Source organism: Gasterosteus aculeatus, chromosome 9, assembly GCF_964276395.1.
Source record: "Gasterosteus aculeatus chromosome 9, fGasAcu3.hap1.1, whole genome shotgun sequence".
NCBI classification, from domain to species: Eukaryota; Metazoa; Chordata; class Actinopteri; order Perciformes; family Gasterosteidae; genus Gasterosteus; species Gasterosteus aculeatus.
Window position 1 is genome coordinate 20,618,306 of NC_135696.1, and position 24,050 is coordinate 20,642,355.

The following is a 24,050-nucleotide window of genomic DNA, read 5'->3' on the forward strand; positions in this document are numbered from 1 at the left end:
TACTTTTTAACCAAACACCACTGCGTGCAGCCCCCGCTCCACCCCCCCCCCCTCTGTGCACGCGGGCGCCGTTACCTTTGGCCTTGTGGTCCTTGGCCTCCAGCTCCAGGGCGCTGCGGCGCTGGACGCACACGCGGCAGCGAGCCAGCAGCTCCTGCAGGGCCGGGCAGAGGGCCGGGTCCACGGCCTGGGGGGGCTGGACGGACAGCAGCAGCAGCAAGGCCCTCAGGTCCTGAGGAGCAGAGAGGGAGAGGCAGTGAGTCCCGTGGGGGTCTGAGACAGGCGACGGGAGGCGGCGTCCGGTGGCGGCGTGCGTACCCCGTTCAGCAGGCCGCTGGTCTTGCTGAGCTCCGGGCGGTGAGCCGCCAGCTCGGGCTGCAGGCTGCTCTGCTCGCTCAGCAGGTTGGTCACCAGGACGCCGATCAGGTTGGAGCAGCTGGGGCCGGACAGCACCTGGACCTGAGAGCGTCACACACACACACGTTGCTATGGTGACGACCTCTAGACAGGCAGTTAGAAGACAGGACTACGGAAGAACTGAGAGGCGAGGAGGAAAAACTATCCTTTGATTATTATGTGTTTATGACTTAAGAACAAGAGAATTCAAAATGTATCAAGGTGAGTTTTCATGGTTTGTTGCGATTTAAATATCAGACGAGCATTCTCTGTTCTGACCACCAGGGGGCGGCAACTCTGGTCCCATAGAAATCTATAAGAAAATCACTACCCTCCTGATTTGTTCCATCAGTAAACATTGTAAACATGAGTTTATGTTCTCAATCTCTAGTTTCAAGTCTTCTTCAATGCAGCATGATGATCATTTAGTAAATTATAGTCCATTTAGAGAGAATCAGACAGTTCCCCCTAAATTCTACACTGGCCCTTAAAGTCATTAACAGGATGGAAAAAAGATAATCAAGGCCAATTTAAAGATGCTCATATATTTCAATGATAAAATACACCAAAACAAAAATATATAACTTGCACAGAAGCCAAAACGTCAGCAGGTTGCGGTACAGCTTTATTTAGGTACCTTGTGCAGGAAGCAGGTGAGGAAGGAGTAGGCCACGTTGTTGTTGAGGAACGTCCTCTCGTCCATCAGGATGCACTTGATGTACTCGCTGAAGACCGGATCCTCGCAGAGCAGCTTCACGCACGTTTTAGCCAGAACGGACTGGAGGAGCAACGAGGGAAAACTCCATCAGCGCGGAGAAAGAGGGGAAACCACACGGGTGACCCCACGACGTCGTTCGTCCGGTGAGTTCAAAGAGGGACCAACCTGAGACTGACAGAGCTCCGTCCACAGTTTGGGGAAGATGGCGAGGTGAAGAGGGAGCCCCTCGTACGCTATCAGCACGCCTGAGAGACACAGTGGATGTGTGAATACCTTACACACAGGTGTGTGTGTGTGTGTGTGTGTGTTTAACGGGCCACGCGTACTCAGTTTGACGAGTGTGTCTGTGAACTTCTCGCAGTTGATGGCGACGCGACACAGCAGGTGGCTGAACTGGTGGTAGGACAGGAAGTAATCCAGCAGCATCCGGTCGTACACCTCGTCTTTACCCTGAGAGAGACATACACACACACACACACACGCACACACACACGGTTTACCACCAAGCATCGGGCTCCTGCAGGTGTGGAGACCCGCAGTGAGGGTCAGCTGATCCCACCTTGCTGCTCTCCACCATGGACGGCAGCAGACACATGTTGAGCTCCGGCCTCGGAGGTCGGATGTTGTTCTTGGCTCCCATCAGCTTGATGTTCTCTCTGCAGGGCAGGTAGGGACCGAAGGACACTGTGGACCAGCACAATAAAATGAGGTGGGAAATGGATGAAACGCTTCTCGTGACCAGCGACGGGGCGCAGACTCACTGGGGATGTTGCTGTGGTGGAAGGTGCAGTGGTTGTGCTGCAGGAAGGGAACCAGAGTGTGCAGGAAGTCGTGAGGACTCAGCAGGACGAGTTCCTTCAGGACGTCTGCAGGGACCAGAACAAGGAGCCCCGAACATTAGAGCAAGAATTGCATTAAAAAGGATTCCCGAAGAAACGTAACAAATTAGTAGTGATTATTTATATTTACATTATTAAAATGAAAACAGCACATCTTCATAAAAAAATGAAGCACACAGATAAGTGGATTTTAAAGCATACAGCGTGTGTGTGTGTGTGTGTCTGTGTGTGTGTGTGTGCGTTACCCAGGCAGGCGTTGCGGAGCTCGGGGGGGCTGTAGGAGTTGAGGAGCGTGAGCAGCTTGTGGGCAAAGTCGATCCTCTCCTGCCACTGGATCAGAGCCTGCTTCACATCTGGATGACAAGACACAGAAACATCTGCTCAGAACCAAGAGGAGAACACGACTCACACTCCTGCAAGTCTGGAAATGAACTTTAAGAAGCTCGGAGGCGGAGTATCTGTTGAAGGAGACCTTTGCGCTGCAGGAAGGGCCGGGTGGCCTTGAGGACGGAGAGGAAGATGGAGAGCAGCTCCACCAGGTCTCCGGTGACGTGGCACGCCGTGGCCTCGTGGTACATCATGTGCAGCGTGTTGAAGGACTGGAGAGGACGGAGTGAGAGCCTCATCATCATCATCATCATCATCATCCACGACACCAACAACCAACAACTTTACTTTATTATCTACTCAAAGCGGATGTTCAGCACATCAGGTATTAATCCAAGTGTTATTATTAACGTTCTCCAGACGTAATGGATTATATCACACAGCTTAATTAAATGTCTAATTTTTCTTTTGCTGCGATGGTTTGAATGAGGTTATTTCTTGTGTGACGTCCAGAGGAGATCCGGGTCCTACCTCGGTCATGAGGATCAGTCCCCTGTTGAAGACCACCAGCAGTCGGTCCTCGTCGTTCTCCAGCAGAACCCTGAAGGCGCTGAGAGGAGCAGCAGAGCCGCGGTTCAGTGGACACGTTCACACCGTGTGCGTGTGTGTGTGCGTGCGTGTGTGTGTGTGTCCTCACCTGATGAGCGTGGTCCAGCAGGACCGGCCATCCAGGCAGCGCAGGTAGCAGCTGATGGTGGTTTTCTTGAACTGTTTTACGTCCTCCAGCTCTTCTTCTCTCATGTCGGCCCGCTGCGCCACGAACAGCTGCATCAGGTTGAAGAGCTCCTCCACCGCCTGCAACACACACACACACACACACACACACACACACACACACACACACACACACACACACACACACACACACACACACACACACACACACACACACACACACACACACACACACACACACACACACACACTAAACATTAAACCTCACTGTGGTGACAGAAAGTTTGCTGTAAATATTTCACCTCTCCATCCCTCATACACACTAATTGTTGCATGTGACACACAGGTGTTCAGCACATCTGGAAAATACTAATACTTATTGATGAAGGTGACGTAAATAAATGTGTTTTATTCTTTTTGATGTGCAACTATTTTATTCTGATTTATTTGAATGAGATTTTCCTGTTATTTTTGTTTTCAGACAGATTTATTATGATGTTTGTTGTTTAATTGTTTCTGTCATGCCTTGAAACTTAAAAATAATAATAATAAAAAATAAACCAAATCATCCAAATTAAATGTTAGAATGAATTTGTTAGTTTGATCCCATGAAACAAACGTCAACAAATCCTAAACCCAAAGTAAAGATAAATACTAATCCTGACTTAACAGCGACAGTCGCAGTTTAAAATCAGAGACAGACGCCGACCCGAGGTCACACTCACCCCCGGGTACTGGCTGGCGTGCGGCGTCAGGTTCTTGAAGGCCCACTGGATGTTCTGGTGCGAGGCCAGCTGGCGGGTGAAGGCGGGCGACTGCTCGCAGCACATGCGCAGGATGCCGTAGTAGGCGGGCAGCATGCCGCGGTTGAAGAGCACCACCTCCTGGTCGTCGTGGTCGGCCAAGATGTAGTTGAAGGCGATGTTCTTGGTCACCACGGGGTTCTGCACCACCAGCCGCACGTTCTCCGGGCATTCCACGCACATGTTGTACCAGAAGGAGAGCAGCGCCTGCTTGTTGTGGTTGGTGGCGATGGCCGGCTCTGACAGTTTGGGCTGAGGGCGGAGCGGAAGAGACGGGTGGAGGAATTAACCGGATGAAAGGAATATTAGTATAATATTAAAACAAGTCTCCATGGAGCAGATCAAGCAGCTGGTGGTACCTGGAAGAGGTTCCAGAGGTCCATGAAGTACCCGGAGAACATGAGCTTCTCCGTCTTGGAGATGAGGCAGTAGGTCATGAAGCTGAAGTACTGGACCAGCTTGGTGGTGCCGTGCACGCTGGCGTCCACGTACAGCTTGGCGCGTCCCAGCAGCCCCAGCAGCAGGTTGTACACCTGGTGGAGGACCACGGTGGTGTCGGGCGACAGCGGCAGCTCGCGGGTCGGCAGGTGGAGGGAGCGGGTGGAGCGGAACATCTGGCGGAAAGAGTTGCTGGGGATGAGGGAGACGAGGAGGTAGGCCGCCGCTGGAAGGGGGAGACGAGACACCAGACGGATGCTTATTGTTCATCAATAATGGAATGACCGATGACGCAAAGAGGGGTAAAAGTGAGCTGCATTCAATCAAAGTGATGGTTGATTTAATTTTGGTGTACAGGGACTATTTCATATTTACTCTTTTTCCAGACGGGGAAAAAATAAACTGGAATTGTAATATACATTCGTGTGAAATTGTCATTATTAGCATATGAACTTGGTCTTATCACGCAGTCACTTACCAAAGAAAAATACTAAATAAATATTCATAAAACGCAATTAACTGAGGCGGATGTGCACACGTATTATGATAAGTTAGCCCATATTAATCAGGGGTTGATTTTAACATTCACTTGGCGCTTACATGTGCGGACTCGGGGGTAGTTGTGAGCCAGCAGGAAGCGCTCCACCCAGTTCTCCATGTTCTGCAGCACCCAGCTGTGGGCCAGTTTGTTCCTGGGAGTCTGCACAGCCAACCAGTCCAGACACTGGGACGGGTTGTACTCGATCACCTGACACGGCGCACACACAAAGACACACACGCACAAAGCAAGGAGGTGCTGTTGGTGATTAAGATTCAACTTTCTGCCATCGATCAGCTTGTTGATGCTCTGGAATTCATTCAGAATTTGGGAAAAATACTTTATTTGCACTTTCATGCATTTAATCGGGTGTTTAAATATCAACCTAAAGAAATGTTTGATGGTCGTAACGTTTTAAACTGTTTTTGATCTCCAGCGATCGAGTTGTTTGTTAAAAAGGTCTTAATAAACACACAAACAATAGATGCTTCATTTTGAACTTAATAGATATGAAACCGGTTCAGCAAAGCCGTATGTATTTCGGGGGCGTCTGTGTTTTACCTCCCAGATCCTCTGGAGGATGTAGGAGGCGAAGGACGGCATCCCTGGAGGTCCGCCTGCAAACTCCATCAACATCGTCAGCAGCTTGAAGAAAGGATTGGCCGCCTGATGGAGGAAAGACAAACGGCGTCTTATTATCTCATATTGTAGATCATCAAGTGTCAAGACACATCAAGGGAGGATAAAAGGAACACCAGACGGACGCGTCTGCGTTGACTTTACACCGACTCACCTCCGGAGTCAGCTTGGCGATGGAGGTGAAGAGCATCGACACGATCTGCAGTCAGGAGGAGAAATAGGGATCAGAACAAGGCTTCCCGCCGCCTCCTGTCCGCGGGCGGGACTGTGAGGAACCTACGTGCTCGGCCAGGCGGTTGTTATAGCGACAGAGGCTGAAGATGAGGTTGCAGGTCTGCCTGATGTTGATGCCGTCTCTGATGTGCTGGAAGAGGAAGGGGAAGCCCTTCCCTCCGGTCAGCGCCGCCATGTCGCTCTGCGACAGAGTCAGATGCCTCCAGGGGAAGAAGAAGAAGAGACTGAAATCCTTCGAAAGCACGTCAATGATTGTGTGTGGCTGACTCGTTCAAACAGGGGACATGACACCTGATAGCTTGGTTTAAACGATACATTTCTCCCGGGTTTGAAGTGAACATCTTAATGCGTTTAGGGGGGAACTTGCTGCGCGGCGTCCATGTCGTACCTCTCGGAGCGAGACTGCTCCACCAGCAGCGCGATGAGGGCGATCATCTTCTCCAGAGCGGCAGGGCGATACTTCTCCTCCGCCAGAGACAGGATGTCCTCCTCCTCGTCCTCCTCCTCGCCCTCCTCCTCCGACAGCACCTCCACCTGGGGCTGAGGCGCAGTAGGTAGGACATATGGAGTGAGATCAGAGGTCAGCAGAGCTGAACTGGGTGTGACCGATGAATAATCACTAATTTCATTCACCCATGAGGAAAGAAAAACAGTGAATAAAGGCGTTAAACTTACATTCTCGGGGCCTTTGGTTCCCATGTAGAAATGCACCATGATGGAAATGGCTTGTAGTGACAACAGGAACTGACTCTGCACACAAACACATGTGACAGACGTGAATAAGAAATCACATTCAGTGCAGAAAAATATAAAAATCTCATTAAAAAGAGTAAACTGAATTATTTTTGTGGTGTTAATGAGCAAAATATGAACAGCTCATTAGTGTAAATCTTAATGTTTTAACAAGCGTTCGTCATCATAACTCAATTTACGCCGCGGCGACTTTCTAATGAAAAACCGACAGCAGCTCACACCGACCTCCTCCTCCCCCATCTTGGCGAACTCGTAGAGGAAGGCGAAGTACTCCGTCAGGTGTTTGCTGTGCGGCTTGACGCCGTGCTCCATGATGGACAGCAGCGTCTTCACGAAGCGAGTGACGCAGGACCGGCTGCCGATGTCCTCCACCGGCCCGTCCATGTCGTCAGAGCTGAGACACAAGAAAAACAACGTCTTCACAACCAGAGTCGCCTCCGTTGAGCCGGTGAGACGGTGCTGCAGAGCTTCAGCCAGCAGACGTCCCAGATTCATGAAGCATCTGCATCACCATTCAGAAGTTTTCTTCCCGGGTAACAAGAGGCGAGGAATAGATGGATAAATGACACTTAATAACTGCAGCCTGCAGGCATTGATCCGGTCCAATGCATCACAATGCATCTGCTGTGTGTGTGTGTGTGTGTGTGTGTGTGTGTGTGTGTGTGTGTTGCTTCGGGTTTCGAAGAGAGACTGAAATAAAATGTAAACGGTTGGGAACAAATTTAAATCGTTTCCATAAAATCACAACACATTGAAATGCAGAAACGTGCAAATACGTTTGGGAGAATATTAGAACATATTTGCTGGGAGGTAAACTTAATAAACAAAGTCTGCATTAGTAAAAAGAAGCATTCGCTATTGTTCATGGGAGTGAAGCGTACCCGTCCTCCATGCCGGGCTGCAGGTACAGGTGGGCGTGAACCGGCCGGAGCCTCTGGATGACATGAATACACAACCTCTGGAACATCTGGGAGGACAGAAGCACAGCGAGTCACAGGTGTGTTGGCGGCATGAGGCGATACTCACAGCGGGGAAACAGGAAGCGTTCTGCGAATTAGGTTTCAACTCGTTTAACTCACTTGTCTGACGATCTGATTGGGGCACTTGATGAGGATCTGCATCGGCCACCAGTTGTCATCAGCCATTCGATCCAAAAACCACTGAAACACAAACGGACGCCACGTGAGGTTGTAAACAAAACACCACCGAGCACTTGCCCCCGATGAGGGGAAACCAGAATAGAAGCGGTGGTGGAACCTCGCAGGCGGCCTGGCTGTTGTTGAACTGTTTGGTGAGGAGTTCGATCCACTGCAGCATTGTGGGCTGAGGAGACAAAGCGGGAAGGAAACGCGGCCGTCAGCAGCAAGACACCGAATGGCCTCGAGTCAAAAGGGGGCGGGCTTTACCTTCTCCTTGGAGTGAATGAAAGTCTCGAGGACGAACGATGTGCTGAGCTGCAGAGACAATTAGAGTTTATTATTGTTAAAGAAACGGTTTATTATTCGCCTGTTTGGTCCCTTTTGAATTCAACTCTTAAAGACACAAGAAATAACCAACTCTGCATCGACAGAACTCTCCGTCCCACTCAAAGACTCTAAAATCCCGAGAAGCCTTCTAGCGCCTAATTTGGTTACTGTATCCTCCTTTCAAGCTGTGACTTTTCTCACCTTGGCCGTCATGAGGGAGACGGCTTTGGGGTCGGGCAGCGTGCTGGGGATGCTCCCGCAGAGCTGCCACATGAAGCTGAGAATAAAGCCGTGAATACAAGCGTTAGTGGACGCAGTCGCTCCGTGAAGAAGGAGCAGGTAACGGGTCGGATACCCACCCAAAGTACGTGTGCTCAAATATATTTTTGTCCTGGAGAAACTGCATGTTATCGTGCCAGATCCACTGGAAGAGAAACAGACAGCGACATTTAACACTCCGGCGCAGAGATAAAGGAGCTCCTCCAGGCTTTGGTTCAGAAGTCACCTCCAGCAGATCGGGAGAGACGTCGAAGCTGAAGTCCTTCCCGTTCTCCTCCTCCAGCTCCACCCTCTTGTAGAAGAGCATGTAGGCACTGTGCGTCTGCGGGTGGGGTCAAACACTGCGTCATCGCCTCCATCAGCAGACACTGAATGACATCACTGAGAACTTCGCTCACCTTCTCAAAGGAGAAGTCCATGAACTTGTCCGTGACGGAGTCGTAGGTTTTAGTCTGTAAAAAAGGAAAAAAGAAAAACCTGATGTCAGCAAATATTTAAGGGACGACGGACTAAGCGGTTTCATTTTCGCCGCCCGGCTGCGGCCCGTACCGTCATTTCTCCCCCGAAGCACTCGGACGCCAGCTGGGCCGAGTCGAAGGGCTTCACCTCGGCGTCGTTGAACAGGTACCTGCGGGAAGAAACACACACCGTGACGTCTCCGCCGTCGGTGGCGCCCCTCGGGAACGGGTGCTCGGCTCCCGCCCAGCGCTCACCACTTGTTGTTCTTGTAGGCGTGCGGGTTGACGATGTCCCTGATGAAGCTGTAGTAATGGCCGCCGTCCGCCGTGCCCGTGTGCACCGTGACGCCGATGAGGTCGTACTCGTAGCTCTCCGTGGCGTTCGCCTCGCCCTCTTCCCGGAAACCTGCCGCCACAACGCACAGTTGAAGTAAGTAGAAAATAAAACCCCGTTTCCACTCGTTCAAATGATTTTGGAAGCCGCCGTCCTCGGGACGAACCCTCTTTGCGCTCTCCTTTGCCCATGAGGAAGTCCTCGGTGTAGGGCGTCATGTCGAGGCGCAGCGGGAAGCTGAAGTGGGTGTTGACCTTCTCCTTCATCATCGTCACCATGTTGAAGGTGTACCGCATGGTGTTGAAGCTCAGGATGCGCGGCAGCTTTTTGAAACACGCCCTGCGGGAGGAGACGATCGAATCACGAGCGCTTTTGCTTCACGGATCGAAACGCATTTGCTCACTTGGGTGGAGCGAGCCGCACGGACCTTTTCTCAGCGCGGACCTTCTTGCCACACTGCGAGCAGGTGTACATGTTGTCCCCCTCCAGGGTGTCCTTGATGGTCACCTCATCCAGAGACTCCTGCAACGCGGCGGCACGAAAGAGGAAGGTTACAGCTTCCCTCACAACACTTTGATACTTCAGTGAAGCACTTGAGTAAATGTGCGGCGTTTTAAACACTCACGTAGATGTTCTTCATATCCGCCACTTGACATCGGACGGTGTAAAACTCCTCCGCCGTTTGGCTGACGTGGTCGCAGTCCTGCAGGACAACACGTCGCAGGATCAGAATCTTTCATTTCACCGCTTTGTCACGCTGTGATTTAACTAATTTCACTTCTGCGCTACATTTGGAAGAATAATTATAAAGATGTGACGTCTGTATGAGCAGCACAAATATTCTTTGTTATCACTACAGCGGGAAAAATCTAGACTTTGTATTTATTAAAAATAGCAATGGATAAATAATATCAAAGCTAAGAGGTGTGCTTGAAGCTTGATGGCTTCTTCTTGGTCATCAGAATATTAAAGACCTAAATAACAATTATCGGAGAAAATAATTGGTAACTTTTAAGTTCAATATTCCTCGATTCAAATGAAACATCGTCGAACTGACCAGAGAGACCACGTTGTTGGTGATGACGCCTCCAAACAAAGTCTTCACTGTGTTCTTCTGTGAGAAGAAATAAGACACGTTCATGAATGAACAGGTGAATAATCTTTATCACTTTGAGCTCCTTGCAGATTTTCCCTTCATGCACTTTGCTTCATGTCCATCACTCGGATCCAGATCCTCATCACACGAGTCTTTGATGAAAGTGAGGAACTATTGTGAAGCCGTGTGAGTTTACCAGCTCTTGCGACATCTCCTCTATCTTGGTGATGAGGTCGGTGAAGAACTCGGTCATGTCCTTCTGCTCCCCGGTGTTGAGCGGCTGTTTGTCCATCGTGTAGGTCTTACAGAACGGTCGGGGGTTGTAGGCTTTCCTCTCGCTCTCCTGAAGGGACGGACGGGAGGAAACGGAAAGTTCAGCTGCTTCTAATAAAAAGTCCGTTTGCACTCAAGTTTTCATCCACTGAGCAGACTGGTTGAAGGTTGTAAGAATCTTGATAGAAGTACTAAATTTACCACATTTAGTCAGACAAATAAAAAATAAAACCCTACATTGATTACAGCCGAGGTAAATAGATTCCATTGTTAAATGTTGAATTTATTGTCAAGTGAATTATCATGAAAATTCAATTAACTTTTAAGATTTATGGAAGTAAAAAATATATATATTATATATAAATATATTATTATGTATATATATTTTTTTTTTACTTCCATAAATCTTAAAAGTCAGTTGAATTTTCATGATAATTCATTTGACAATAAATTAATTTAAAAACAATTTTTTTTACACATTTTCATTGAGAGAAATGTGTCCAAACTTCAGAAAATATTGAAGGAACATGAGGACAACAAAACATCCGCTGGAGGAACAAATGTAAAACTCACCATGAGATACGTGAACATCTTCTGCAGCTCCAGCAGTGTGGTCTTGTGCTTGATGTCCTCAGCGTACTGTACACACACACACACACGCACACAGTATGTAAGAATATAAAGGATGCTTGCCTGGGTCGCTCTGCCCTCAGCTCGTCTCGCAGGCACTGACCTTGGCGGTGAAGACGGCCTGGCGGGCCTCGGGGATCATGTAGAGCTGCTGGATGGTGGAGGCCAGGTAGCACGTCGCTCCCAGGTTGGTCAGACCCACGAAGCGGCACTCGGCCCGCACGTCGTCGTGGGGCCAATAGTCCCACTTGTAGGGGGCGTGAGAGGCTGGAGGAAGAACACCAGGACGACCTTTTAGAACCACGTCTGTTGTTCACGTCATGGGGACTGTCCCGGCGTCTCTGGCATTAATCCCAACCGGAGGGACAATGTCTCTGAGGAACGGACTGGCTTCACTGTAGCGGAGCTCAAATTGAGTCAGATCACGGCTCATGAGCCTCCCTCACCTTGCATGTGCTGCGACATGACCCAGTTGTGCAGCAGGCGGTAGTTCTCCACCGAGCCCTTCACCGTCTCCACCAGCAGGTCGTAGGCGGCGGCCCGGGCGGCGTGGGACTTGCACTTGGGCTGAGCGCGGTCGGCCAGGCTGGGCAGCAGGAAGAGGAGGTTGTGGACGTCGCGCAGGAACTCTTGACCCTCGCGGGAGAACTTGAAGGGCGGCTTGTGCTTGAGGACGCTGGTGGCGATGCGCAGGAGGCCCGTCAGCCCGTCGTCCTCGATGGCGCCGTCCTGCTGGTCCAGGATCTCGCGGCTGCAGGAGAGGGGAAAACGCCGGGGGTCACGCAGGGGGTCACGTGGTTCAAGTCTTACGCGGCAGCTCATTTGAGTTCTGTGCTACTGGTCGTGTGATTTGGTTCAATGAGATTCAAGAGGAAAGAAAAATAAGTCAAAAGTCTTAACTTTTAAGTACATCCTTCATATAAGACTTGTAAGCTGTAACTTTGTAAACAAACATCACATGGCAGCGCTCCCACAATAAGGTCTTATTACAAATAAAAAGCTCTAATACACCGTGATGAATAAATTAAGAGACAATTAAATGCAAGTTGGAGCTTTGAGAACAGTTTTGGGGGGAAAAAATTAAAATTAAATGCAACGTTACATTTTTTATTACGTAGCTCTGGGTGGAAAAGCCAGACCATAGATTAAATATTATTCCCAAATGAATAAAAAGAGAATGAGCTCCAATTAGCTCAACAAATAAGATGAAACTCAAACTGACTCAGTATTTTTTGATTAAAAGCTGATGACTTTCTATTTGATTTACATCAAATACATTTGAATTTCCTACTCTAACGGTTTGTTTTTAAATGTTCTATTTTCTTGGCTCCTTAACGTCCCTTTTTACGTCTCGTGTAGCGCACTTTGCCTCGTTGCTTGATGTGCTGAATAAATAAATGAACTTGAAAACAGGATTCACCACAAGGTGCCACGTTAAATCCACCAAACAATCAGCCCGCTCCGGGTCACAGTGAATACAAGGCGCCTGTCTGACCTCCGGATGCAGTCGGCGAGGTGCCGGGCGAGAGCGTCCAGGTCCAGCAGGGTGGTCTGCATCGGGCCGGCCAGCGACAGAGAGGGAGAGACCTTCTGTGAGTTCAAAACAGACCAATGCTAGCAACGGCTCAGTGACGCATCACAACAACAACAACAACAGCAGCAGCAGTCAGGGGTTCCCACCTGGCTGGCGTCTTTGACGTGGATGTTGTCGATGAGTTTGCAGAGCAGCCAGAAGTATTCCTTACAGCCGGTCCTCAGCAGAGGCTCCTCCTCGTAGTCCTCCACCTGCACAACAAGCACCGAATCCTTTATTCAGTTCCTCTCTACTGTAAAACATCATCAGAGAGCTGCGTTTGGTTTCACTCCTTTAGCCTCAAGATTCTCCTCGTCACTCGAGGTACTTTCATTTTGTACACTGTGTGCAAGGCGATGCAACGTTCCTCCCTACGGCTGGTTTAACACACTCCCATCAACAGGGGGCGGCAAAGCTGACAAGGACGGGGGTCTCTGCTCAGGTCGCGTCCCGGTGCCTCCGCCATTAGTCCCACCACAGGGACGATGTCTCACAGAGACAGGCTGGATTCACTGTCGCAGAACTCAAATTGAGTCAGATCGTGGTCCCAGAGGACTTCTGATACAGAGTGTAGCCTGCAGACGCGTTTCCTTAGTGCTTTGAGCGCGCGTGTGTGTGTGTGAGAGAGAGACCCACCCGGAGGGGTTTGAGGGCTTGTGCGTCGGGCAGGAACTTGAGGAGCGTGGAGGCGGCGAGCAGCAGGAAGGACCTGTTGATGGACTCTCCGCCCTCCAGACCCGACAGAGAGAGCTTGTAGAGGCCGTTGCACGCCTCGTGTCTCACAGCCGGCTGAAAACAACAACAACAACAACACGTTTAATTCGGCCTGTGCTCTTCTTCTGTGGTGTTCATTCAGGCGAAGGTGTGTTTGAATATGAGCTCAGGCTTTGCAATGCTCGTGTTCCAATCACAGGCACTAGAAAAGGTTGCAGATTCAAAAGCATCTCTATCCGCCTTTTTGTTTTTGCATAAAAGAAATATTTGGTCTAAAGGGAGAGTTAGAAATGTAGCTTATTTAACCGGGTTAATAAGAATAAGACAAAATGAGATCATTTGCTTCATTTGAGAGACTTTTTAAGCGCAAACCCTGGATACCAATCCCAAGCAGACCACCACCCCTCTAATATCCGTTTCAACCCTTACGAAACTGATGCCAGCGCCGGTTTAGCTTAGCTGGAAGCGGGTAGCAGCTGTGAGGCGCCTTCATGATCACATTACGTCTCATTTGTTGGATGCTGAGTGGGTTTTTTTTAGGTAGAAACAAACGAGGCTCACCTCGGGCACCAGCAGGGTGAGTTTCTTCAGCCAGTCGTGGAGGTGGTCGCTGTCGGCCAGGCTGGACTTCACTGTGGAGGAGCAGTGAGCCCAGCTCACCAGCAGCCACATGGAGTAGTGGGTCACTGGTGGAGAAAAAATAAACGGCTCACAGCGGTTTGAACGATGCGTTTCGTGTCAATACGCATGCAAGTCAATGCAAACTGTTCTCACCCTCATGACGAGACCTGTGGTCAGACTGAGCCTTAAGAACTCTGCAGGGGGGGGGGGGGGGGGGACAGACAGCATGTTGAGTACACGGCATGTGTTAAATATGAGAGGACCAGGGGGAGGTTTCCTGCACTCACCTGTGCGCCAGGTTGTCGTACGTGTAGGCCACGTTGATCAACCGCTGGATGAGGTTGGTGCCCTGAACGAGGCTGAGGAACACCTCAGTCAGCCGGGGGATGTGCAGGCCTTTCCCGTGCTCCACGGTGGACTTGCGGGATTTGCCCGGCCACGCCCGCTTGCGCTGGCTGTCGGCGAGGCCGGACCAGGAGAAGACGTCGTGGTAGGCCAGGTCCAGGTCCGCGGGGTCCACCGCAAACTGGCAGATCAACTTTAGCAGGCAGGCCAGGCAGTCCAGCAGCCACTGCAGGGAGGGGGGGGGGGGCAGCATGAAGAACAGGGAGACGCTCATTCCACTGCAGACCCAAAGAGGGAGGCGGGCTCTCTCACCACAGTCCACGACTCCTGGTCTTTTGGTTCCAGGATCCCCGAGTTGAAGATCTCCAGCAGCAGCTGGAGGCCTCCGGAGGTCACAAACTGCAGGACAGAAAGACAGAAATAAAAGACTGAATGCAACTTTAATTTGAACGTTTTCCTTTTTGAGCGGACTTAATTAAATAGCTGATGAGTAATCAGTAATTTACTCGTAGTCAACTGTGATTTGACAGTTTTGTCATGATGTTTTCATAATGAGTGGCAGCAGATCTCTTGGGTGGAGGACGGACATCACAGGGAAACTGTTTCTTTCACACATTCAGCTACCTTGCAGCTCCAGGAGTTCTTGCTGTTTTCTATCTGGTCCTCGCTGGAGTCGTCAGAGTCGGGGTACAGATCGCTGTAGCTGCCCTGGACACATGAAGACACTCGCACGGTCAGATTCACAAAGTTCTAGGGGAAAAAAAGCCCAACGCATAAGTCATGGCGACAATATCTGATGAATCACTCGCAGTGATTGACATGCTGAAAGACTTGAAATAGGATCACACATATGTTGCTCAGGACACACAGACTGCTGTGCTCTTAAAACTCTTATTAGTTGATCGTGTACATAAATACCAAACATACAGATTGAAAGGTGCTTATTTCAACATAAATAAAACTCCAAACTAAAAGTTGGGTGTGTTTTCCCCTCACGGTGGACTCTCGGTGGATGCGTCGGTTGGGTTTCCCCAGAGACTCGATGATCTCCAGAGCGTACAGCAGCTTGTGGGGACTTTTTATCCTCAGCAGCTCCTTCCAGCAAAGACCGTCTCCATTCTGCACACACGCAGTAGTTTGTCAGTTCACCTCTTAACTTTAGAATACAACATTGTTGAGAACAGTTGAATGAAACTACGTGATTAATACAAGTGATCGATATCAGACAAAGCTGCTTCCAGCGATCAATGATCGGCCCCCGAAAAGCTTTTTGCTCAGTGGCCGACTGACCGTTTCGTCTGAGATGTTCTGGAAGGCCTGAAGCATCTTGGGACACGTAGGGAGCAGCATCAGCAGCTCCCAAACCCGACGAGACAGATTCTCTGCGTGAAGGTGAAGCTCCTCACACCGCGCACTCTGCATGGACACACACACACACACACACACACACACCATCATTATGAGATGCTCTGCATACGTGAATAGTTGCAAATGTTTAAATGTTCCTCCCGTCAGTCACGCCCACCTCAGGGTTGTCCTGGACCTTCTCCGTGTTGGGGCTGGGCGGTTTGAAGCAGGCCAGCATCTCCAGCAGGTCGAACAGCGTGGTGAGGTGCGGCTCCTGGAGGAGCAGCAGCATGGGGATGTGCTCCTTCTGGGGAGGAGGCAGGCAGGAGGCCGGCAGCTGGACGCCTTCCCCCTTCCTCTCCCTTCGCGGAGCTCCCAGCGACACGAACACCATCTGGGAGCAAACAGAGACCCGTCAGGGTTTTTCCCTCACGTTTTAACATCACCCGTCTTCAGATGATTAGACAGAAAATAACCTAAATGCAACAGTCTGGAACCCACAAAGACAAGTCATCGAATCTTTAAAAAAAAGAAAAGGAGGAACTCACCTGCATATCTTTGAAGCCGAGCTCGTGCAGAGTCTTCTCGTCGTAGTCCGTCGTCAGCTCGTGGCCGGAGGAGATCATCCGGACCGGTCCCATCAAGCCTCCTGCAGGAGACGAGACAGACGTCACACACCAGCTCACTGGAGACATTTCAAAACGAGAGGGATCTGGTGACTCGGTGCCCGCTGTTGTAAGGGATCAGGGGATGTTTGGTGGGTGGAAGGAAGCGGCAGCGAGGAGAGGAGCTGACCTGGGAAGTCTCCCGACTGCCGACCGCTCTGGCCGAACTCCTGCAGCTGAGCCTGCTGGTTCATCTGCTCCTTCTGCAGGTTCTCGTACCAGTGGGTGACCTCAGCTCGCAGGTCAGCCACCTGGTCACTGGGGTACATCTCGATCGTCATCTGCAAAATAGGAAGACGGCTTACACACAAAGCACAACCTACTGATCGAACAGGCCGTTATCTACATTCAATATTTTAATCAAATTCAGCTTGAAAGATTGAATTTATCACAACAAATTGAGGCGTGTACCATCTACCTGTGAGTTGACACTAATTAAATGTTTAAAATAAAAAATTGCACTGCTGGAATAGTTTTCACAGTGGATGGAGTGAATATGAATCAATGATACTTATTACAATATTAATTCAATTCTACTTCTAGTTTTAAAAAATGGCCAACGTGAATTCATTCGGATTTGGTATTGACCAGTCAATCACAGTAAGCCCCGCCCTAAAGCATCCCCTACTTTGTGGTCTGTTTGACTCCAAATGGACCATAATTTACCAAATGAACATCATGCTGTACGGAAGAAGCCTCGAAACTAGCGGTTGAGACGATAAACTCATGTTTAGTGGTCGATGCAGAGAATACAGGTGTAAGGAAGAACTCAAGAATGGGCGGAGATGTACATTTGTCACCTTGTCGGGCAGGCCGGCGGGCTGACAGACGATCCTGAGCGGCAGAGACTGTTTGTCGCTCAGAGCCTTCAGGTGGCTGCTGATTCCCGTCCCCTCGATCTGCCACTGTCGCAGGTGGTACGCAAACCTGACCAGGGCGGGAGACAACGCGCCGTCAATAACCCCTAAATACACAGTCCCTTCGTCTCTCGCCGCCTCTCTGCTGCGGGCGCGTACCTGCGTCGAAAGGCCTCCAGGTGCGTTTTGAGCATGAGCAGCCCCCTCTCGATGCTGGTCAGGCTGGAGAGAGCGTCCTTCTCAAGGTTGGCCGAAGCCATCAGCAAACTCTCCATGCACTTCCTGATGAACTCCTGCTCCTTCTCCAGGCCCGTCTTACCAGCTGGAGAGTCACACACACAAGGTCTTCACTCTGAAGATGACTTTTTAACATCTACAGATACTTGTATGTATCTGCGGAGGCTCGACTCTGCAGATACAGAGTCTAAAAGGTACGTAGAAAATATACCAGCGATATTCCGGCATTAGTGGCAACAGGCAGCAGTCGGGGAACTAACCGTTGATGTAGTAGGAGTTGATGTACTGGATGGCGGCGCGGCTGATGTCGGCGGACTGAGCCCTCAGAGCGATTCCCCACAGCTGGTCCATCCCGCACAGCTGAACACACACACACACACAAATTGACCACGTTATTGAAGTGATGGGGGTTTTTTTTGCAATACCAAAACGTCCAGAAGAGTTTGTGTACCTCACAGCTGGAGGCGTTGTCCAGCGCGCTGGTGGCGAGGCGGGCTAAGTTACAGAGGTGTTGAAAGAGGTTCAAGCCCGTCATGCTGATGGTCTCCGGCTTCAGCTGGGGCATCTGAACACACACACACACACACGTATCGTATCTTTAGCAGTGAAAAGCAGGGTTAGGGGTTAAACTATGATGTCATAAATATAAAGTCACAGGTGACATTACGCCACGTTTTCTACTTTTACTTTTTGACCAAACTCCACTCAAAGTGGCAGATATTTCTTCGTCCCACCTTCTCCAGGAAAAGATGCTTGTAGGTCTCCATGCCCATTGCATGCTGGTCCTTGCTGCGGACCTGATTGAGGAACCAGTGCAGCGCGTCGTCGTAACACTCTGCGTCCTCCACCAGGCAGTGCCAGAGGATGTCCACCTGCTCCAGACTCAGTCCTGAAACACACGCACGCCCACAGTTACACAAACAGACTTCGGTCGATCCATTTTAGGAGACCACAAGAAGAAAAGATGTTGGTGTGTGTGTGTGTGTGTGTTTGTCTATAGGGGTGTTTGACTTCTTTAGGACACTTTTTACAAGAGGCCTTTAGATTTCAGACAAGGTTTGAAACTTTCCAGGAAGATCTCAAATTGTTTCCTGGACATTAATGGGAACGTTAACAGAAACTGAGGTTGTGACTTTTTAAACGTCTTCCTGTCAGCTTCTTCATTCAAGTATTTGCAAGAAGCAAATACTTGAATGATCAAACTGGGATAAATCTGGTGGCATACAAGTAAGAACTTGTTATATTTTCTCCTCATAAGGGCCCTGCTTGGAAAATCCACCCACAAAACAGCCATGGACCCGTTTCTGCATAAGCCAATTCTCTAACAATTACATCCAATTTAAATAGACGTTAAATAGTTTCCAAAGCAAATTTGACTATTTCGAGGTTTCAACTTCCTGGTTCATTCAGTCACGACGGCACAAAGCTGGGAATGGACTCCGTAGCGTTGCTTTCATCAAAACCACCGGACCGTACAGAAGTATAATCGTCACTATAAGAGATTGACGCTGCATTTCTAAATAGGTTGATTCTTTGCCAAATGCAAGGAGCCGAGTCTTACTGAAGTGGTCTGGAGATCCCAGTGTGGAGAAGACACAGGTGAGAAACTGCAGGCGCACCTGGACCTCCGCGCTGTGGCTGTACCTGCAACCACGCGGCGGAAGGAGACGGTTGAGAGAACATCGATGAATGTTTAATAAGCGCGCTGGTGACGGAGGAGCGACTCACAGTGCAAACTTGTGCCGGTGTTCACGGACTTCCTGGATGTAGTGCTGCAGGTTGTCGAAGAACAGCTTCATCATGTGGAGCTCCTTCTCCGCCCACCTGACGGAGACGAAACACACACACACACACACTTTAGAAATAAACTTTAACCAGAACCGGTTTGCTACGATAGGAAGGCGAAGCGACTGCACTTACATGGTGATCCAGTGAGTGTCGTAGCTGGAGCCAAACTGCTGAAAAGTGCCAAAAAGTTTGGGGAGCAGACGCAAGGAAACCACAACAGACCTGAGGAGTCGAAGGACAAAGGAAGGGAAACAGGATCTTAAGTGTGCTTGTTCGTTTGCTGAAATGATTCGAGACGAATCGGACCAATGTGCGCGCCTACCTGTGGTGGGCCAGGTTGTCAAGGCAACCCTCGATGAAGCGCATTCGGATCTGCCTGTCGGTGAACCAGCAGACGAGGGAACACAACAGCTTCTCCGCCTCGTTAATCAGACCGTCAGAAAGATGAATCTAGGGAAACAAAAACAGAGTCACACTGAGGCTCAAAGTTAACAGCTCCTTAAAGTTGTTAGAAATATGTATAGTAATTATTTTCTTTTATATGGTGCTGCTTTTATTTTATAGTCATGTTTGTGGGGGGGGAATCGCTGCAGAGTTCAAAACGTAACGCGCCCAGACAATTGTTTAATCTCAATTATTTATATTCATAGGAGCCAAACTAATCGCCCTACTGCCTACATGCATTTAAGTAAACAACTTGTGACCCAAGAGAAGGAGGACTGATATTTAAAAATAAAGCCGCCGTCCATGTTGGAACACGAACAGCATTAACGTGGATGGAGGGAAGTCGTACCGCGTCCTCGTCCTGCACCAGGTCCCACAGCAGCGTGTTGCCCTTCTTACATACGTTGTCCAGGTTGATGTCGGTCACCGCGTGGCTGCTGGCGTACTGATGTTTATGAACAGCTGGACCTGCGGAGACACAACAGCGGTGAGGAGAACCGACTCATCCACGTGAATCTGTTTACTCCCAAACTGCCGAGGCCCGGAGTCGGCTCACCTTGCACCAGGTGCTCATGGTAGATGGAGGCCAGGTTGGGGAGGTGCTGCTGCAGGTGGGAGCTGAGCTCGGCGTGGGAGTTGATCTGGACTAGCTCCTCCTCGCAGCCCGACTCCTCGCCGTCAAAGTCGGCCATGTTCTTCTCTGACTTGGCGCTGACCTGGGAGCTGCTGCAGCTCACGTCGTCAGCACTCAGCATGTCCTCCACCATGGGCCTGACGGAGGGAGGGAGGGTTTTATATTAACCGTATCGTTAACACAGCCTGATGTTTTGGGAGACTTTGGATTGAGCCTCACCCTTCGTGGTGATGGTGGTGGTGGTGATGGTGGTGGTGGTGGTGCTGGGGGCCAATGAAGCGCCGGCAGTTAAAGAGCTCACTGCCGATGGCCTCACCCAGGAAGTCCCCGGGCCGCGGCAGGCACGGCGGCTCCTGAGGCCCCGGCGCCATCTGCGAGGGGCCGATGTTGGGCTGCTGCTGCCCAGGCTCCGCCCCATCGGGCCGGGCGGACGACGACGCGGAACAGGCGTCCAGCATCCTCATCCGGCTCTCCAACGACGCCGTAGTAACCATGACGGCAGACGTCTCCGCGTTGAAGGGGAGACCCTTGGACTTGATCCCGCCCCCTGAACCGCCAGGCCCCGCCCCCTGGCTGGTCCCCTCGCCGAGCGCCTCGCCGGCCTTCCTCTTCCTGGACTCCGTCTGCTCCTTCTTCTGCCCAACCTCAGCAGACGACCTGTTCCCCTTGTCTTCGTCCTCGTCGTCCTCCTCGTCGTCGTCGTCGTCTTCCTCGTCGTCGTCGTCGTCATCCTCCTCGTCATCGTCCTCCTCCTCCTCCTCGTCTTCCTCCTCCTCCTTCAGGGCCTCGCTGTCCGCCATGTCGTCGGAGTGCATCTCGCTGCCGGGGCTGCCGGCCGACTGGCTGGCTCGGCTGGAGGCGGCCTCGTTGCTGGAGGCCTCGCTGCGCCCGCTGCTGCTGCCCGGCCCGCTGCTGCCTTCCTCGGCGCTGTTCGCCGTCTCGTCCGAGCTGCCCTGCATCGACTCCTGAGGAAGACACGCGGAAACACCAGAATCCATTATTTTAAAGAGGTCAAATCCAGAAAAAGTGTTTAGTTATTTTAACGCAGATACATAATGTGCTACATGAAGACTCTATAATGCTCCTTCTGATTGCTGCAAACTTTATTTTTTAATTAAAATCCTTTTCATTGCACCACCACCACCAGCTGCTCAGGTTGTGTCCCGGTGTCTCTGGCATTAGTCCCACCAGAGGGACAGAGGGCTTCTGACACACAGAGTAGCCTGCAGGCACGTGTGTGTGTGTGTGCGTGTGTGTGTGTACCTCCGTGTCAGACAGCCTCTGCTGGCCCCTCTTGCTGCCGCTCATCATCTGGTCGTCCATCTCCATGTCGCTGCCTCCACTGTGTTGCGTGTCGCTGTTGTCGCTGCTGTCCGGACTGACTGCGGGGGAACCTGAGAGCAGACAAGAAAAAAATAAATGAAGTCATCGATAATAATTAAACCAATAAAATGTGTTGGATCCTTCTGCATAATGAGAAAAATACAACAATGCAAAAATACAACAATGTATTCAAAAAATATATATTTTCGGGTTGAATATAGATTTTAACTGTCGCTGCAAAACTTTTGACCTGCATTTGGCTCCGTACTAAACCTACTCTTTTTAGTTCAGGCAAATATAAATCGGCACATTCAGAATGTAGCGCTCCCGTCTAGAACCCGGACTGACCTTTCTTGTTGCCCATGGGCATGTTGGTGTTGAGCAGCGAGGCGAAGGAGCTCTGCTTGGACAGCTGGGCCTTGGCTGCCAGGGCGTTGTTCCACAGGGCCTTGATCAGCATGGAGGCCAGGTACAACGTCTGAGGAGGGAGGGACACCCATGAGCGGTTACATATGGGGGAGTGCATGGTGTGTGAGTGTGTGGGTGTGCGTACCTGTTCTGTGTGGGCGCTGGGGTGCAGGCCGGACACCAGGTTGAGGACGTGGCGGAGAGGCACCGGGTCCAGGTTTTTGATGAGTGAGGGGAAGAGGTCGTGGATGTAACGGCTACAGTGTTTCAGCTGCAACACCAAACACAACGTTATTCATCTCATATTTGAGGTTTCCTCCTTGGCTGGTACAGTACGTTTAGTTTTACGGTCTGTATACAATGGCGCCGTTAAAGGAGTCCCGTGTAAATCCGTCTCACCTGAGCTGCAGCCCAGATGCAGTCCACATGCTGCGTGCTGAGTCGCCCTTCTGCAGCCAAGAAGTTCAGGATCACCTGGCACTGTTTAATGATCTGGAAAAACACACACAAGCGCACACTTAAAAGCTGCCCGTGCTCGAGTAAAATGAACACGGACGAAATGTGTTTCAATCGGCTGCAAAAAGCAACGCGTTTGCCGTCTCAAAAGGTCTCACCTCAATGTGCAAATTCGGGCCGAATATGTGCTCCACCACGTTGTTGAAGATCAGCCAGTCGGCCAGTTCCTTCGCGATCGACCTGAGAGGAAGAATCAGAAGTTAAATCAAACAGTGCGTGAGCAGAGCTGGACTGTGTAAAGAGCGGCAACAAGAACCTTTTGTTACTTTATCAAGACAATCACGTGGAAATGTTTGTTCTCATGTGGAAACGACGTTGTAAAGTAGTGATTACTTCTAGCCTAAAAACACTCAACTCGCATTGGTTCTGATAGATTAACGCAGACCCGATAACTTAATAACATCCACTCACGTCTCCGTGTCGGACACCAGGGACTCGTTGTTGCAGACGTCATTGAAGGTGTGAAGTTGGTTCTGAGGAAAAAAGCAAAAAGCTGTTGAAAGAAATGGCTCCAGCCTGTAGTATTAATATCAGTCTTTGCAGAGCAAATTGGATCAACCGGTGTAGGATACTGGTCATATTTCTTTGCACCAGGATCACGGCTCTCAGGAAATCAGGAATATCGGCACGTTTTAACCTGAAACCTTGTGACTGAACTGTAAACATTCAGGTTCACGGAGACTTTGGAGTCCTTTAAAATGAGTCCCAGCCACTCACGGTGATCTGGCTGAGCCCCGCCAGCCTCATGGTGAGCGTCGGGGACATGAAGTACTTGAAGGCGAGGTCCAGGCTCTCCTTGTCGAAGCACAGCGCGCTGTCCAGCGGCTCCTTCACCGTGCTCCACATCAGGTCGGCCATGTTGCGCGCCGCGCTCTGCCGCAGCTCCTGGTCCGACAGCTTGCAGAGATACCTGCAGAGAGAGAGAGAGACAGACAGACAGACAGAGAGAGAGAGAGAGGTGTGTGCTCAGTGCCGACGTGTGGATGGAGTGGTTCCACCTGTCACCCATCTAGTGTAGTCTTTGTTACATTAATTATTTAGTTGCAGATTTCTATGAATGCGGCTCTTTTTCATGTTTTCTGAGGCGTCACCACAGCAAAACCACCCAGCAGGGGGGGATTTGGAGGAATAGTGGGCAGCATGTGAACAACATGCAGCATAATGACACTCAAATATATCTCGTATCTCTCAGCTTTTCCAATGTTGGAAAAACTTTGTCTGGGCCTTTGAGATTTTTTTTTATTGTATTAACCACATTCCTTTTGCAGCCCTGTGTAGGCGAGCGCTGAGCGATCCGATCAGCTGACTCATCCACTCCGCATTTGCTCCTAAAAGCAGGTTTGTGCTTTGATGATCATTTGTAAAAAAAAAAAAAAAAAAAGGAAAAACCTAAACTGGACCGAAGTCCGGGAAAACAGATTGAATTTCAAATCATTTCTGCTCTTGAATTGGATTTGTACTTGTGTGTACAACCAGCATCCGTTTGTGTTTAAGCCCAAGTGTCCACTAACCATTAGTGTGCCCTTTGTCATGTGACCGTTGCACGCTTATAGCTTTAACATGAACATGTGTCCTGGTGTCAGTCCGTTACTCTCCTTTTAGAAAGCCGCAACAGCTGCAGC

At 50.2% G+C, this 24,050-nt stretch overlaps 1 protein-coding gene across 6 annotated transcripts in view; it reads right to left on the minus strand.

Moving 5' to 3' along the window:
- usp34 (ubiquitin specific peptidase 34) overlaps positions 1-24,050 on the minus strand; it is a 35,364-nt gene that overhangs the window by 1,651 nt on the left and 9,663 nt on the right. The window contains exons 7-76 of one of the 6 annotated variants that reach the window (XM_040185744.2): positions 23,146-23,338; positions 22,840-22,901; positions 22,527-22,608; positions 22,312-22,404; positions 22,058-22,183; positions 21,853-21,982; positions 21,445-21,575; positions 20,401-21,146; positions 20,104-20,318; positions 19,897-20,015; positions 19,426-19,553; positions 19,236-19,325; positions 19,044-19,139; positions 18,877-18,959; positions 18,050-18,204; positions 17,767-17,880; positions 17,576-17,675; positions 17,238-17,400; positions 17,022-17,148; positions 16,352-16,502; positions 16,105-16,205; positions 15,735-15,950; positions 15,500-15,625; positions 15,206-15,328; positions 14,834-14,917; positions 14,522-14,608; positions 14,152-14,435; positions 14,018-14,058; positions 13,805-13,929; positions 13,166-13,318; positions 12,637-12,741; positions 12,452-12,546; positions 11,403-11,707; positions 11,060-11,223; positions 10,900-10,965; positions 10,250-10,396; positions 10,015-10,071; positions 9,583-9,660; positions 9,385-9,479; positions 9,124-9,296; positions 8,879-9,029; positions 8,715-8,793; positions 8,564-8,617; positions 8,392-8,487; positions 8,246-8,310; positions 8,088-8,163; positions 7,827-7,874; positions 7,678-7,743; positions 7,500-7,580; positions 7,302-7,387; positions 6,646-6,814; positions 6,343-6,417; positions 6,056-6,207; positions 5,714-5,867; positions 5,588-5,632; positions 5,356-5,460; positions 4,857-5,004; positions 4,178-4,482; positions 3,741-4,070; positions 2,978-3,135; positions 2,812-2,890; positions 2,426-2,552; positions 2,199-2,306; positions 1,876-1,980; positions 1,674-1,798; positions 1,441-1,564; positions 1,280-1,359; positions 1,034-1,174; positions 319-459; positions 76-232 (exon numbers count right to left, since the gene is read on the minus strand). In XM_040185744.2, coding sequence (XP_040041678.2) covers positions 76-232; positions 319-459; positions 1,034-1,174; positions 1,280-1,359; positions 1,441-1,564; positions 1,674-1,798; positions 1,876-1,980; positions 2,199-2,306; positions 2,426-2,552; positions 2,812-2,890; positions 2,978-3,135; positions 3,741-4,070; positions 4,178-4,482; positions 4,857-5,004; positions 5,356-5,460; positions 5,588-5,632; positions 5,714-5,867; positions 6,056-6,207; positions 6,343-6,417; positions 6,646-6,814; positions 7,302-7,387; positions 7,500-7,580; positions 7,678-7,743; positions 7,827-7,874; positions 8,088-8,163; positions 8,246-8,310; positions 8,392-8,487; positions 8,564-8,617; positions 8,715-8,793; positions 8,879-9,029; positions 9,124-9,296; positions 9,385-9,479; positions 9,583-9,660; positions 10,015-10,071; positions 10,250-10,396; positions 10,900-10,965; positions 11,060-11,223; positions 11,403-11,707; positions 12,452-12,546; positions 12,637-12,741; positions 13,166-13,318; positions 13,805-13,929; positions 14,018-14,058; positions 14,152-14,435; positions 14,522-14,608; positions 14,834-14,917; positions 15,206-15,328; positions 15,500-15,625; positions 15,735-15,950; positions 16,105-16,205; positions 16,352-16,502; positions 17,022-17,148; positions 17,238-17,400; positions 17,576-17,675; positions 17,767-17,880; positions 18,050-18,204; positions 18,877-18,959; positions 19,044-19,139; positions 19,236-19,325; positions 19,426-19,553; positions 19,897-20,015; positions 20,104-20,318; positions 20,401-21,146; positions 21,445-21,575; positions 21,853-21,982; positions 22,058-22,183; positions 22,312-22,404; positions 22,527-22,608; positions 22,840-22,901; positions 23,146-23,338 — 9,359 coding nt within the window. Of the gene's footprint in view, positions 1-75; positions 233-318; positions 460-1,033; positions 1,175-1,279; positions 1,360-1,440; positions 1,565-1,673; positions 1,799-1,875; positions 1,981-2,198; positions 2,307-2,425; positions 2,553-2,811; positions 2,891-2,977; positions 3,136-3,740; positions 4,071-4,177; positions 4,483-4,856; positions 5,005-5,355; positions 5,461-5,587; positions 5,633-5,713; positions 5,868-6,055; positions 6,208-6,342; positions 6,418-6,645; positions 6,815-7,301; positions 7,388-7,499; positions 7,581-7,677; positions 7,744-7,826; positions 7,875-8,087; positions 8,164-8,245; positions 8,311-8,391; positions 8,488-8,563; positions 8,618-8,714; positions 8,794-8,878; positions 9,030-9,123; positions 9,297-9,384; positions 9,480-9,582; positions 9,661-10,014; positions 10,072-10,249; positions 10,397-10,899; positions 10,966-11,059; positions 11,224-11,402; positions 11,708-12,451; positions 12,547-12,636; positions 12,742-13,165; positions 13,319-13,804; positions 13,930-14,017; positions 14,059-14,151; positions 14,436-14,521; positions 14,609-14,833; positions 14,918-15,205; positions 15,329-15,499; positions 15,626-15,734; positions 15,951-16,104; positions 16,242-16,351; positions 16,503-17,012; positions 17,149-17,237; positions 17,401-17,575; positions 17,676-17,766; positions 17,881-18,049; positions 18,205-18,876; positions 18,960-19,043; positions 19,140-19,235; positions 19,326-19,425; positions 19,554-19,896; positions 20,016-20,103; positions 20,319-20,400; positions 21,147-21,444; positions 21,576-21,852; positions 21,983-22,057; positions 22,184-22,311; positions 22,405-22,526; positions 22,609-22,839; positions 22,902-23,145; positions 23,339-24,050 lie in introns of all 6 variants that reach the window. The other 5 variants (XM_040185746.2, XM_040185741.2, XM_040185742.2 and 2 more) reach the window with 5 other exon arrangements.